The sequence below is a fragment of the Apis cerana genome, linkage group LG12, assembly GCF_029169275.1.
Source record: "Apis cerana isolate GH-2021 linkage group LG12, AcerK_1.0, whole genome shotgun sequence".
NCBI classification, from domain to species: domain Eukaryota; kingdom Metazoa; phylum Arthropoda; class Insecta; order Hymenoptera; family Apidae; genus Apis; species Apis cerana.
The window spans coordinates 4,629,401-4,645,174 of record NC_083863.1 but is presented as its reverse complement, the minus strand read 5'-3'; the positions used below and the strand labels follow the sequence as shown (position 1 = coordinate 4,645,174).

At 36.5% G+C, this 15,774-nt stretch overlaps 1 protein-coding gene across 6 annotated transcripts in view; it reads right to left on the bottom strand.

The window, feature by feature from the left end:
- LOC107995538 (LIM/homeobox protein Lhx9) overlaps positions 1 to 15,774 on the bottom strand; it is a 601,193-nt gene that overhangs the window by 79,482 nt on the left and 505,937 nt on the right. For all 6 annotated transcript variants that reach the window (XM_028665570.2, XM_062083417.1, XM_017053117.3 and 3 more), the window contains 2 exons: positions 13,865 to 14,402; positions 2,774 to 2,982 (listed from right to left, as the gene is read on the bottom strand). In XM_028665570.2, coding sequence (XP_028521371.1) covers positions 2,774 to 2,982; positions 13,865 to 14,233 — 578 coding nt within the window. In that variant the 5' untranslated portion in view covers positions 14,234 to 14,402. The remainder of the gene's footprint in view (positions 1 to 2,773; positions 2,983 to 13,864; positions 14,403 to 15,774) is intronic.

Genomic DNA, 15,774 nt, shown 5'->3' with positions numbered 1-15,774 from the left:
GGACGGACACCCATTGGATTTCGTACACACCGGCTGCCCTGGCCAGATTGTGCCGATCTATTTTAAGGTGATGCCAACTAACTTCTGCGTCTGTTTCTCATTAAATTGCGCTTTGACCTCGAATCTTCTAAATTTGGAACGGTCTCCGCCGATTAACCGTTTTCAACGCGACGAGGTTTTCTTTTTTTTTTTTCTTTTCTTTTCTTAATCATTCAGGAAACGAAAATCGGATCGATCCGATGCCGCATTGACGAGGTTATTCTTTCAGATCTTTAGAAACCGTTCAACGCTCGATTGCTAAACACTGCTATCGATAAAAGTTGAGAAAGTAAACACTGTTATCGATAAAAGTTATCTTATAATTTTCAAAAAATAGAAAGTTTTCGATGGAAAGTTTCTAACGCCTTTCGATACCCCGAAAGCGGCAAAGTGTATAAAAGATTCATTAGGACAGTTTTCTTCTTTTTTTTTTTTTTCCTGAAACCTTTTTCAATTCCCTTTTGTAATATTCAAATAACTCGGGGCAACCTCCATATAGAGTAAAGAACATTAAGGAAATTAACACGGTTTTTTTCCCAGAGAAATGAGTGGCACTGTAATTATATTGTACCGTAATTACATTAAAAGAAACGAGTACTGAAAGTTATTAACTAAGAACGACAGCAGCGACCCCTTAAAAAAACACTTTACGATCCACAAGTTGGAAACTACCACTATTAGAACTTCTATATCACAAATCAAAAAAAAAAATCTTCCCACTTCATTTTCATATTATTCATTATCTCTCGTCCTTCCTTAGATTTTACAAATTCTTGTACGCGAAATAAATAAAGAGGAACGACCGTTTGCGCGATTACTTTTTTTTTCCTTTTCTTTTTCACAATAATCGAACAATTTCCAACCTTCTTCTCCTCCCCCGTATAATTGCGTAAAAATACAAATTCATATCGAGCATCGGTGGAAAATCAATGATAAAACATATCTAACGATCATGAAAGAAACTCGTGATTCCGCACGCGCGCGTTATTGCAAACAGTGTTTGAAGAGCGGGACGAAGGAAGAGGCGTATATAATCAGCGGCTAAGTGTCACCGTGAAGTGACAGCTTCCTAGATTGCAGCTATTTTGCACGAGCGGAATGTTGATTGCACGATACTTGGCGCCAACGAGTCTGCTCGGTCGGTAATCGCCGATGCGCCGGAAGTGGCGCGATTAATTCACCCGTAGCCAACCGTTTATCACCGTGAAAATGTTGCGTATCTATTATCCTTAATTTCTAGAACCCGTGCCCCGTTTATATAACCGATCGCGTAATCACGACAGTTTCTTTTTCCTTTTTTTTCCTTTTTTCCTTTTTTTCCCCCCTCATTGAACAACTTCTTCACATCTCTCCACGACTTCTTCCGACGCAGAGTCGCCAGACAAGCGTCGTTATAATAATCGAACAGGCCGATACGAGCGCGGCCACGGAATTAATCGGTCGGGCAATTGCGTGTCTGCGATTTAATGAAGCGCGGAACGCGACGTTCGTGCCGTGTAATCCTGTTTCGCGATCAATCAACGGCTGCGAGCTGGGACGTTTCAGACGAGCAATCGGGTCATCCCCCTAAGTAATGCCAGCAGTTTCGAGCAATTGATAATAGAAACGGTGAAATGTAATTTGTAGTCGAAATGTCGGATGTATAAATTGTAAGATGTGGCTCGAAAAGTTTTAAAATTCAACTCGTTTGAATCGTCGAGTCGAAGAAGAGGATATGCTTAATCCAATCTGGATAAAACAATTGGATGAAATAATTCGATTGATTGGATATAGAGATCACGAGGTATAATTGTGATCTTTTTTTTGATGGTAAATTAATAACTCGTGAATATATTTGATAACGTATTATTATATTTATGAAGAGATTATGGAAGAATATCTAATAGTAAATGTAGTAAAATGTATAGACTTACTATCTAATATTTTACACTGTTTCAGATAAACGAGGTCTATATCTAGTAGAAATGTTAGGAAATAGAACGATAAGAAGATAACGTTAGTTATTAAATATCTCATGGATCGATTGTTTGTTAATAAAATTCAGTAACAATAGTTTTAATTTTTTAAAAAAATTCATTGAAAGAATTATACTTTGAGATTTCTTCTTGTCGGTAAGTCTAATTAATCGGATTATATTTTTCATTTTCGTTTAAAAGTTTATTCGTAACAATAAGAATAGATGCGATATAAGATATTAAAGTTTTTGAATCCATAAAAATCAATAAGGAAAACGCATATTATTGGCATGAGTATTAACGCTGTGATGACCGGTGACGCGATACTAGCACCACGTAGCTATTAACTAATAGCCAATATGTTTTACTTATTTATTTATTTATGCATTTCTTCAACTACTCATTACTTGTACTTTTTTTTATTTTTCAAATACGCGAATCATTATATTTCTCCAACAAACATAACAGAAACATATTTTATTAATACTTAACGTGAAAATTATGCTTGAAACTAACCGGTTATCACAGTGTTAAAGAATTAAGCAGCCAGCGTTACAGACATTTTCTCCTCAACAATCATTAATTACAAGTTACTCATTTTATACTTTTCAATTTCCTTTTTCCATATCATTCGCGTTGAAACCACTTGAAAAATCGAATTTCCCTATCCCATCCCATAAGTTCGTTTCGCAATTTCGCAAGATATCTACGTGTCATTAGATCCATTGAATGCAAGCCCCGGCCAGTTTGAAGAGAAACATGAATGCATGAATCCTTACCTTCTGTAGTCGCTTTTGCAGAGGATCATGCCGCTCCTGGTGTAGCACGAGTGGCCGATTTCCGCCAGTGCCGCGCCACAGTACGAGCACTTGAGGCAACCGTTGTGCCAATACCGATCCATTGCGAGCAACAGCCATCTTTCTACTATTTGGCCGCCGCAACCGGCGCATTGCTGGATCCCCGTTGGTCCGCTTGGGCCTCCTTCTTGCTGCAACAGAAAAGAAACGTATTTTATATATATATAATAATTTGCAATTAAAACATTTTTAATATATTTATTATAATAGAGCCTCCATTATTCGAATGGAATGGATCCAAATATTTCGTGTATTAATTTTACTAAAATAGAAGTCATAGAATAGAATTTAATATGTATATATAGTGTAATATATTGGGAAATCGATTGGCATTGAAAAAACGAAAGAGAGATGAAAAATTGTCTCCGCGAAATTTTCTATAGAAAAAGTAAATAATGCGTCGGAGATTTCGAAATTATATTTCAACTGCTCGAATAAATAATTGGTTCATGCAATTAAGAAGGAATGAAGTTACTCGGTGACTTCAACTCTGCAGGACTCTGAAGTGCGCGAACTTCGCCAACTAACGGTGTGAAGTGGAAATTGATTTGTCCAAACAAACTGTTGAATGGTACTTTCATGGATACACATGAATTGATAGCTTTTCACTTTGTTAAACAAATGAAAAACACTCGTAATTTTCCAAACATCATTTATCTACTCGTATAAAACATGGATGAAGTGCAATTTTTTTTTTTTTAATTCTATCTCGTAAAACTTCCCATGATTGTATATGGAATGTATATATTACCAGCACACAATAGATACAAAAAAATTATTAAAATAATTGGTTATATCAAGAATATTCTTACACATTAATTACATTATAACAACACGTGATAATGTAATTATAAAAATTGAACTCTAGAAAAGATGAAATATTAATTTTTAGAAAAAAAAATTTACTATAATACAGTTACACGCATGAGAATAATATTCCACATATTTATGAGCGTAACTATACATATATATATATATAAATCACATTAGCAGATTGATCGAAAATCGCGACATTTCTTGTTTTAATCGGACTTCAACTGTTTTATCGAGTGTCCATTGCCCGATTACGCAACGAAACTGATGTCGAACGTAATAACACTTTGCAATGTGAACCTACGAACGATCAACGGTTGCTTCTATTAGCAGAAATCAGAGGGAAACGAGAGAAAGAGAGAGAGAGAGAGAGAGAGAGATACATTGCTATAATTAATACGAAATCGAAAGTCATTAACTGGCGATAAATCATCGTGGTGCGTCAAGCGGGCAATCTCGGCGAACACTTAGTCGCTCGATTATGTAAACGCCGGTAAGCGTGAATAATCGCGGCTGACGTCGCTGATTATTAAAATATACGGCCATCCGATAAACCACGGTTGGAAATTGTCGTTGCTGTAGCGAGAACTCGTCGAGGCCTACCAATACAGAGAATTTTTGATGAAGATATAGTTGTACAGTGCGTGAAAGTATCCGAATGCTTTTCATAATTTGTTATATTTCTATAAGTAATTTCGTAAGTAATTTTCTAACTATTGTAAGACACGTAAGATTGATTTTAAGCATTCCGTTAGATATTAATAATTAACGTTAAAACGACTACGGTTTTAATATAATTTTCAAGAAGTGAAGAAGTAAGGGAAATATATTTTATGGTGTTATGGTTATGAATAAGTATAATAAGTCAAATATGTAATTTAATTCAAAATAGAAATAATAAATAATTGAAACATTAAATAAATAGATTGGATATTAGCCAAGCTTAGGTACTTACAATTTAAAATTATTGGATAAATAATAAAACGTTATTAAATGAGAAAATTAATTAAAATATGCAATGTTATTAAGAGGTATTAGAGAATGTTAATATTATATAATTAAACGTTCCATTCCCGTGGATAAATTCGAAGTAAACTGTAAACTAATCCATTTCAAAATAAAATATTCATAAAATGAGGCACATCTCAGAATGCGAGTGAAAATAACATAATCAAGAGTCGCTCTGTTTCGCAAGTGAATCGAGAATTGTAGGCTATCCTCCTACAATAACCATTAACGCAAGTAATAACTCTCGAGAGCGGAAGAATTTTAATCTCGAAATAAAAAAATAACTTTTTATTCCGTATACAAAAAAATAATCTTACGCTCTCAACGTAATATCCATTAACGAATAATAATCGACGGAGACAAATCTCAAGAATTTCATTGTTAAACGTGCCTTAAACACAATTAAGAGACAACTTGTACGATTCTTTTGTTACGAGGAAAAAAAAAAAATAAATAAATAAAGACGGTCTAATTGTAAACAGTTTATTACAAGAAATTTTCCGATAACGAAGGACATTTGGACGAGGCCAATTTGTTGGAAAGTGGAGGAGAGTATGTCGTTTCAATAATTCTCGAAATTCAAGGCGTACCTTTTCTTGCAGGTCATGAATATCATTAATTTCTGTCAGGCGCATAATAAACTCTAAACGGATTCGAGGCTAAAGACCTGCCTTTTCAAGCCTTTTCTTCGATTTGCCGTAACTCGAAAATCAATACGCAGTTTAAACACATTAAGATGGCATATTTTTCTATCGATGGTAGATATAACGTCTCGCGCATCCTTCTTGGCTGTATTTAATTCAAAGAAGAGATACTATTGACATTGTTATAAATAAAAATTCTTCTGTGTAAGAAACTATTAATCTTAACGCAATTAATCTTAACGATTTCAATTACGTATAATATTTGCGCGGTGGATGCATTTTAGAGGTCAAAAGCAATGTTGGTATACAAAAGTCAAAGAGTTTATTTATTAAGCTTATTCATCAAGCAATCCTAGTTCGCATTGAACGAAGCGAGACGTACAATTGTTTATGGACTTGATAAACAAGATCAACTCTTGCGTATACTTTTCTACCCTTCGAAGGATATTCTCGAGTATCTTGTATAAATTACAAATAAATACATTAAATTTATTAGTTATTAATCGTCATGTCTCTTATTTACAATTTATCACTCGATGAATCTCAATTTTCTTATATATATATCAATCAACCCTCCAAAGGGTATCTGTACGAGTATATTAACACCCTATGTATGTGATAAAACTCGTATCCCATGCATTTGCCCGGCCAAAATGGTAAAACTTTTCAAGCCCCTCCAATCCCAGATTCCGTCACCTCTCACAACCTGTTTCGAGCAAACGAAACTATTTCTTTCGTTATTACACGCGCGTACCTCGAAAAACAGCGAGGGCAACTGGTTCCAAGGTTACTGCTTGATTTACTGGAACGATTTCTATGATAATCGGGCGGAACAAGTCGTAAGAACGAAAGGGCCGAGGCATCCTTTGATCGTGACGTCGTAAATACAAAATTGAGCCGATATCTGGAACCGTTCTCCTGACCTTCCATGAAAATTTCTTGTGAAATCCTCCTCTCGTAATTTGCGGGTTTAACCCCTTTCTCGCACGATTCGTGAATTGATCATGCAGGTATATTTAAGTATCTTTTTCACGATATGGAATATGGCCGATTCACGTATCATATTTGCATTATTCGATGCATAATTTTGTTTCTTAATTCTTATTTAACGTTCGAGATCGATGACGTAATGTTTTACAACTGCTTTTGCACTTATCGAACGTTAAAATTCGAGCAATAGTACCTTCGTTCATTTCATTCATCACATAGAACTTGCTTATACTTTCTTAGATGGTAAAAATAAATTTTACTTATTATAAATAACATTTTGCAAACATATAATAATATAATATGTAAAAATATACGCGTTTATTGCGTGTGTATAGTATAATTTAATACGTAAACACGAATATAATGTAGAATGCTAATGATATTGCTAATAAAAATGACATAAGTAAATAAAAAAAAAAAAACGACACGAGAGAACATAAGTCAGGGTCCGACTGTACTATTTGTTTTACATTTGTTTTTCGTTTCGTCAGTTCGATTCGAAGAAAGTCGGCTCGATGATGGAAGGATCAAACGCAAAAATCACAATTACAATTTTGAATTTTTCTTTCACGCGAGATTTCTATTTTTCCATACATTTTGTTACATTCTCGTCTCGAAAAATCCCGGCCGACGATTTCGCGCAATTCCATTCGACGAGAAGAGTCGTTCATCTGCGAAACGATACACCAACCACGAAGAATTGAACGAAGATAATACCATCGAAATTAAATAATCGGACGAGTATCTTATCTCTCGAACGTATACATGTATATTAGGCATAAATCGCGGCTCGAAGAAGAAAAAAAAGAAGAAAAACACCGGGACGCGTGTCGCATACGTAAATCACGCGATTCACGAATAGTCGCGTAAAAGAATGGTCAGACGCGCGTCGCATACGTGAATCGCGAATCCCACATAAAACAGGGCTTATCGTTCGCCTTTGATCTCGCGGAGAGATATCACGATGGTGTGTCCACGCGATCCTAATGAAAAGCGCGGGAGAAAGTGGAAGGAAGAGGGAGAGACGGACAGACAGACAGACAGAGAAAGAGAGAGAGTTCAAGGTGGGCCGTGCTTCCAGAGGTGCACACAGGTGAAACGAAAAAGAGCCGTGTCCTCAGAAAGCCGACGAGCTGCCGCAATTTATAAGAGGAATCAACTCGCCACCGATGAACTCGATGCCCTTGTTTCCTCGACACGAAAATCCTCCCCTTCTCCCTCTTTCTTTTCCCTCTTCCTTCCTTTCTTTCTTCCTCCCGCGATTACCATCGTCCACTCCAGTGAGTCACACGGATGGATGTCCATTCGATCGTTTCCACAATCGCGCGCGAGTTGTGTGTCTGAGCTGGGAGAATGAGTGAAAGAAGAAGAGAGAGAAAGAGAGAGAGAGAGAAAAAAATGGAAAACACAATGGCGAGGAGGAAAGGGAAGGCGGTGTGAGCAGCGTCGTTTTAAACAAACACAGGAGAAACTGTGTTTCGTTGTGCAATCGTTAACTTGTTGGAAAAATTTAATTAGTCCCCTCTCCCCCTCCCCCTCCCTCCCCCACGGTTTCCCTAATGAGAACCATCTTCGCGACACGGGAAAGAAAAAAAAACGCGGCGGTATTGTCTTCCAACGAACGAGAGAGAGAGAGAGAGAGGAAGGGAAGGAGAGGGAGAGGATAGAGGAAGGAGAGGGACAGCCGGGATGGATCGATGAATATGCATATTTAGGCGGGGGAGGGGGGGACGTGGCTAATACGAACGTTCGATACCATTAACGCGAGACTGTGATCGGAAACGGGCGAGTATCGGGATAAATCAAGGCAATCGGAACTGTCGGGAGAGTCGTCCGAGCAATTTGCCGAGGGGAGGGGAAGAGGGGGCCATCAACGGCCTCGGTGGAGAGTTTCTGACGAAATTCGGACGTCGAAATTTGTAAACTGTAACGTTAGAACGTTACAGTTAATCGAGAGATTTTCTTTTTTTTTTTTTTTTGAAATTTTGCACGTACGAATTAGAATTAAATGTCTCTGCGATGAGAAGTAATGGATTGTTACTGCGCGATACGAAATAAATGTGAAATTGATGGATTAGACAGTTGTTATTGTAAAATATTATGGAAATTAAGTGGATGGAAATTTATCGCGAACAATGTTTTTTAATTCGTATAAATGGAATACATCTAATTTTCTCAATTCGTTGACTAATTAATGAACTATTTAATTTACGTAGAGTTAAAAATGTGTATCTATATCGGGTCGCAAAAACGAAGAGATAATGAATATAAGTTGTAAGAATGTGTGCAACTGTGAAATTGAATTAAATTAACATTGAATAGTAATCGATCTTTTTGAAAAATCAATAGTATTATATTATCATATTCTTGATACAAATTATCGTTTCTTCATTCATAGGGTATATTCGTAAAAATTTTTTTAAACAATAATTGAATAATAAATCAATTCTTTGCTTATTTTGTATTGTTTTGTATATCAAAATATACGAAATATATTGCATAGCGCATTTATATGAATCGTTAAACTATTTATTCGATATCCTTGAAAACAAATTTTGACGAATCACTACAAAGTTTTGCTACATTATTAACTTTCTTACATAAGTGATCGTTGATGTAGCAAAATTTTCGAAAGAATATCTAGAACCATCCACTCAATAAGAATTTTTAAATAATTTATTTAATATTCTTAATAAAGTTTCATATATGAAAAATAATCTTCGTATAAATAAATTTCCACTCGAATCGAAAAAAGAATCATCGAACTTACAGAATCAAAACTTTTACAGAATCGGAATAAAAAGAAAAAACTTGCACATCCGGTGCACGGAAAGCGCATATAATTGCATAAAAAAGAAGGATCGTATAATTGGTACGACCAGAAAAATAATGAACATAATCTTACAATTTTATCCCCGGTGAAACATTTCATCTGGTTCATCCGCGACGCGATGGCGCTGTAGTGATGCGCGTGCACCTCCATGATATCACCGAGAACCAGAGAGCTCGAGATACAAAGTGTGCCCGAAAACAGTGTGTGGCGACCTATCTGGTCCAACCTCTCTCTCACGTATTCACACACGTTGGCCGGATACCATTCGTCCTTGATCGGCCGTGTATCACCAACAACACCTTCGAACCACCTCGCACCCACCAACCAAACAACCACTAATAAAACGTGCCCATCCACCGGATGAGAAAGAACCGAATTCGAAAAATACAACCACGATTCCCTCCACTTTTCCCCTCTAGGAATAATCTCAGTACACGTTACAAAGTTTCGTAGCCGTCGGCGAGCAACAACACGCTTCCCTCGGCCGCTTTGCACCGCGTACCATCCCGCGTGGACGATCCTCTCGAACGCACACTCCACACGATCGTGAAACCACGAGGAGGAGGGGAGGAAAAAAAACAAAAAGGCGAGCTTATACACGTGAAAGCGGCGACAACCGCCTCGCGTCTACGCGACGCAAAAAGCGGTCACGGAGTCTCACGACGCTCGCTCGCTCGCGAGTTGATACAAAAGCGGGAGGAAGAGGAGGAAGAGGCGAGAGCACGCGCCACGGCGAGAGGAAAAAGACGAACCGGTCCCGACCGAAGTCAGCAGCAAACTGACTGGTCCGTGGCTGCTTTGGGCCTCTGAATGCCTCGCGAGAGGCCCCGGGTTCAGGTACCCCGGCCAGCCGCAGCAGGAGCGGTCCTCTGGTGGGGGGAATAAAAAGGTGAGCCTAGAAAGGACCTAACTAACGTTGAAGGGGGACCGAGACCCATCCACGGCCAGGCCGGACGAAGACGGAGTTACGTTGGGTAGGGGGGGCGTGGGACAGAGAGCGAGTATTGTGGAGCGGATCACGAGGGGCGAGGAGGGGGCGGCGTTTCGAGGGAAAGGGGCAACCAGGGGGCAGCCTGGCCTCCTCGCAGTCCCCTCCGCCCCTATTCAATTATATTTCTCCGTGGTAAATGCCTATATTGTTACGTTTGTCAATGGCGAGCTAAGTGAGGGTCACGTAGACGGATAATGCCTTCTGAATTTTAGCCTGCGACCCCGCCGCGGTTCTCGTTCTCCGGCTTCTCTCCGTTCCCTGTTTAACAGAGGAGTTTCGACCGACCTCGGGGTTTACTCGGGGTCCCACCTGTTGTACGTTACGCCGATTCCGACGGGGTGAAAAGTCGTTTCGGACGTTGATCTGTTGACAAGATCGGGAAGATTGGACAGGAAGAGAGGTTGCACTGGGTGACCCGGTAATGGGAGCAGGAAGAGGGTTCAGATATATGTGTACTTGCTACCGGTGTTAAATAAATAAAAGTAGAATATGAATATATCTTCTTTTTCTATCAGTGGACTTGTACATATGCATAGTTTTCGCAAGTTCTATTCTGCAAAAAGTTTGAAAATTATAGGGTTTTTTTTTTAATATAATAGATAATGCGTATTTCATTTCATTTCAGGACTACGAGAACGATGAAAATTTTTTTTGTTTTTTTCATTCTAAATAAGGAATAATTTGAAAGTAATTTAAAAGTATAATCTAATCGTTGTCAGAATTGCTTAAGATTAAATTCTAAGTTTTTCTTCGAAGTTTTTCTTTCTTTTTTTTGATTTCTGCTTTAATTCGTTCGTAATTTTTTTAATTTGATCGAAATATAACGTGTATTATTTCTTTAAAAATTTTAATTCTAATTAATTATTTTCCAAATTTTCGTTAATACGAAAGTAAGTAGATTAATTTTTTATAGTAATACATCTTCTTATACATTATATCACTTGTAATTTCATTCATTGAGATGATAATATGATATAATACGTATTTATCATTTCAATGATTTTTAAAATATTTTTAATTTAACGCGACTTTTTTTTCTTTTTTACAAAGATTGTGAATCATCCTGTTTCACTTGACAACAAGTTGAAAACAAGTGACCACTAAAAATATCGTCATATGCGAATCATAAGTCATATGATATTTCGACTAATAATAGAAAACACTATCAGTTACACGGACCAATAAAAAAAAAATGTTGCAATTTTTTCGATAGCACAGGACAAAAAACATTTTACGAATTTTTTGTTCTTAGTAATTTAAAGTATTTTTACCGCTATCAAATATGCATGAATGTTAAATAGATTTTTTTAAAATATATTTTTTGTATAGTTTATTTTTGTATTTATTATATTGATAAACGCCATTAATTTTACTTTTCGCTTCTTATCGTTGATGCTTCATTACATTCATTTGATATTATTATACTATTTTTAAATTGAAATATATGATTAATGCGTACATACTCGATGGACTTTAATTTCTTCTTTTCCTTTTTTTCTTTTTTTTTTTCTTTTTTTGCCAAAGACAATATGCAAATTTATCTTCCAACAAGGACATGGAACGAACTTTGTTTTTCTAATCATAATTTCAAACAAGAACGATATTTCATAATAAAAGGAAAGAATTTTAACGTTTCAAAAATCTTGATAATTATTTATATATATCAATAAAATATAAATAGATTAATAAATAATGTTTTATTTATATTTTATACAATAACTTATTGATTTGTATTTTTTTGATACGAATGAAGCAATTTTCAATCTCTTATTTTTTACTTACATTTTCAATTTACTTTTATACAAAGAATCTTCCTTTCTTTTTTTTTTTTTAATTATATCGTTTGAGTTAGATTTTGAGAAAGGTTTTTAAGATTTAAAGATATATAAGGATGTCCAGATGAAATATTATAGAAAATTCTAAAGATTAACAAATAAAAAAGGTATGTAAAATGCCTGTTAAAGCTTATTTTTCAAGTAATAAGCAATTTAATTTTGCATCAGATAAAGCAAAACAAAAAGAGAATGTGAAGCTTCCACCGCCATATTCAACATACGAGGATTTCTTATTGCATTACTATATTCTTCTACGCTGTTTATACAAGATTTTATTATTCGTTGTACAATCAAGGAGGGATGATTCTTCATAAAAAAAATAAGTCGAAAATTAAATTTTCTCATGAAGTTTTGTTTTATTTTCACTTTATCTACAACAAAATTAAATTGTTTATAGAAAAACAAATAATAATCGAAAAATAAATTACAAAGAACATTATTATACTGCACCAACTTTCACTGTTTATTTTATTTTATAACAGAATCATCTCTTAAATATTTTTCTTACTTCGCATTGTAAATTCAATAATTTACAATGATATTAATTTTTAATATAACCTCTTCTTCGATCAATTCTTTCATATTTTTTGTTCACCCTTGCATATTTTTTTTTTATTAATCATACCACTCATCTTAATTACACTTAACATAAAGTAAGTGTAACTATTTTCTGATAAACAAAGGAAAATAAGCTTCTTAAAATCGATATATACATTTATGACGAATAAAGATCGATAATTGTTGAAAACATTTAATCCGGTGTAAGAAAAAAAAAAAAAATATCTACACTACATTGCGGGTAATTATGAAATCACCCTCTTTTCGATAACACGTTACGATTTCTCGAGATTGGTACGTTATGTTTTTTGGAATATTAGATAGCGAAGGAGAACGGTATTACGTAATGAACGACAGTTTGTTATTAGGCGAACAATGAGCCGGGTATGCAGTTCCAGCTGCTTCCGGTTGAAAACTTTTTCTCGTGACCATCCTCGCGCGACCAGCCAGCATAGAAAGTGCATTTTAATCGTACGAGGAGAACGTATGCGATACGAAACGAGACCAGACCGATATTCTTCTCTCTTTCTCCCTCTCCATCGGTGGAACAGGGTTGGCGGGAAACGACGACACTCGACCAGGCCTCATTAACGAGGGATTTTAATTTAATTTCATTCGTCGTTTGATTCTGTAACGGTCGCGAGAAACGAGAATAAGAGAGAAAAAGAGAAAAAGAGAAAGAGAGAGGGGAGCATCGAATGGGGAACGAGTGGGATAATAAAAAGAACAGGAAATATAATGATACGGGATTCCAACTGAAGATGAGAAATTATTAATCCACGAGGCACGATGCATATATAAGATGATACAGTTTATGATGTAATAAAATTTGGATATTTAAAATTAGCAGAGTTTCTCGAAAATTGTAGATCTTTGTAGATTGAAAATGTAAATATATTTAACTTTCACATCATAAAAAGAAAAATTTCCTCGACAATTTAAGCCCCCCTCCCCCCATCCTCTTTAATTCTACCTATATAAATACATTCTCCTACACTGTCTGTGAAGAAACGCAACATTTAAAACTTATTTTATGACAAAATGATATAAATTTTGATCTTAGTTCTTAACATTTTAAACAACTTTATAATACAGTTATAATAACTTTTGTTTAAAAACGATAAAAACGTTATTTTTATTCTTTACTCTTTTTTTTTTTTTTTTTTAGTATAAGTAAAACAAGAGACATTAAAAACTATTAAAATCTAAAAATAAAACCGAGAGAAAAACCTTGTCTCACCATATAGAACAATATATATTGAATATATAAATATTAAACTCAACAATATAAATACAACAATAAACAATATATATTAAACTCATTATCAAAGAACACCTTACCTTAAGCGTACAGTTGTTGTTATGATTAACCGGTGGATAAGCTGGATGGCTTGGTAAGTGGGGGTGAGGGTGGCCTGGGTGATGTGGATGATCGGTCATCATTCCAGCACCGCCGTGATGATGTCCATTGCTGCCCATTCCTTGGCCAGGCTGAAGGGAGCCGTAAGGGGTGGCTGAGTCGATAGCAGGACCGTGAGGAGGAGAGTGAGGGCTTGGCAGGTCCGGGGTGGTGGTGGTGCCACCACCACCGCCCCCACCGCCTCCCCCACCGGTGCTGTAGCCATGATGGGGCCCAGAATGATGAGGACTGCTGGAGAGCGAGGGATGATGCGGGTAGGCTGCGGAGTGGCCCGGGTGGTGGGGGTTCATACCAGCGGTTAGAGCGCTCGCCAGCTTGACCGATGAGAGGGTGGGCCCGACGAGCCCACCAACAGCTTCCCACGACGAAAAACAAAAGCTCGTGGCCTATCTAACTGGAAGCTTATTGGGGAGCTGCAGTGCCAGAACCGGCTCTCTTCTTCCGGTTCTCTGCTGATACCTGAAACGAGAAATAGAAAGGTATGTACAAGGGGTGGCTTTGAGGGTTGTTCGCCGGAATGTTTGGATTTATGATGTCCAATGGCCTAGTGGGCGTTGACGAAGAAGGATTATGGTTACAAGTGGAAGTTCGAGATTGGAAACGGTTATTATATTGTTAGGTAGAGAGAGAGGGAGAGAGAGAGAGAGAAAGATTGTTTAACGATATTACTACCACTGTTTTTCGAAAAGTAAGGAAATGTGCTTATTATGAAGAATATATTTTAACCTAATTTTTCTTTTCTTTAAGGAAAATTTATTTTTGACAGGATTTTAATTACATCTTTATTGTTCGTTGTTTTGGAACGAGGAAATCCAAGTTATAAATTTTGATTCAGAAAGGAATGGTACAATAATTAGATATTGTATTAAATTTCAGCAGAAAGTTAATTTTGAAATTACGTATAAAATAATCTTGGGTTTATATCTTCAACTTAATGTACATGTACATATAATTAGGTTACGTAAAGGGATTTGAACGCCATCCGCAGTACCTAAGTAATAAAAGTCTATTGCTTGTTTTCTTGACCAGCAACCACGTGTTTCTGATTGCAATCTACTTTAATTTATGACGATTTATAACATCATAAAAATACCGCTATAAAATTAAATTGGAAAATGTTATATAACAATGCAAAAATCGGCAATGCAGGAATCCTGAAAAAAAGATTCGGAATTTCGAATCATAATTCTAACGAAATTTACTTGAGCAACTCTTATCGTCCATTTACGACAGAATATTATTTCCTTAACGTTAATTTATACGCTCTACATTTTCCACAATTTGATAAAATTCAAAAATACCATTACTACAACAATGATGACGAATGTGCTAAATGTATTACGAAGATCAATCAATCTTCGTAAAAGTTACACTTAAAACTCTCGATATAATAATCCATCTAACATATACCCTTTGGTTAAATCTTAATTAATCCCAAAATCAACAGCATCGATCGACAAATTCGATCGATGCAAACTTCGAAACTTCTTTCATCATGAGTCGATTCGTGGAAAAAATCCTCTCTCCCCCTTCTCAGAGAGGAGGGGCAGGAGAAAGCACGATATTTAGGCCGCGACAGTTTCCCCCGAACTGGTCGTAAAGACGACCGCCGCATTACATCCCTCCCCCCCCTCAATGGAACTGTGCCCTGGCTGATATTAATTTCACCGGCGTGGCCGGGGTTCCGTGCAATTTTATTGGCCCTTAAGACGACGCGCAACGATTTCATAATATCCACCCACCACCCACCCTCGCGATTCCAATGAAACAGCAGTTCGTAGCGAAAACGATCCGAGAGTGAGGGGAGGGGGAGAGAAAGAGAGGGAGAGAG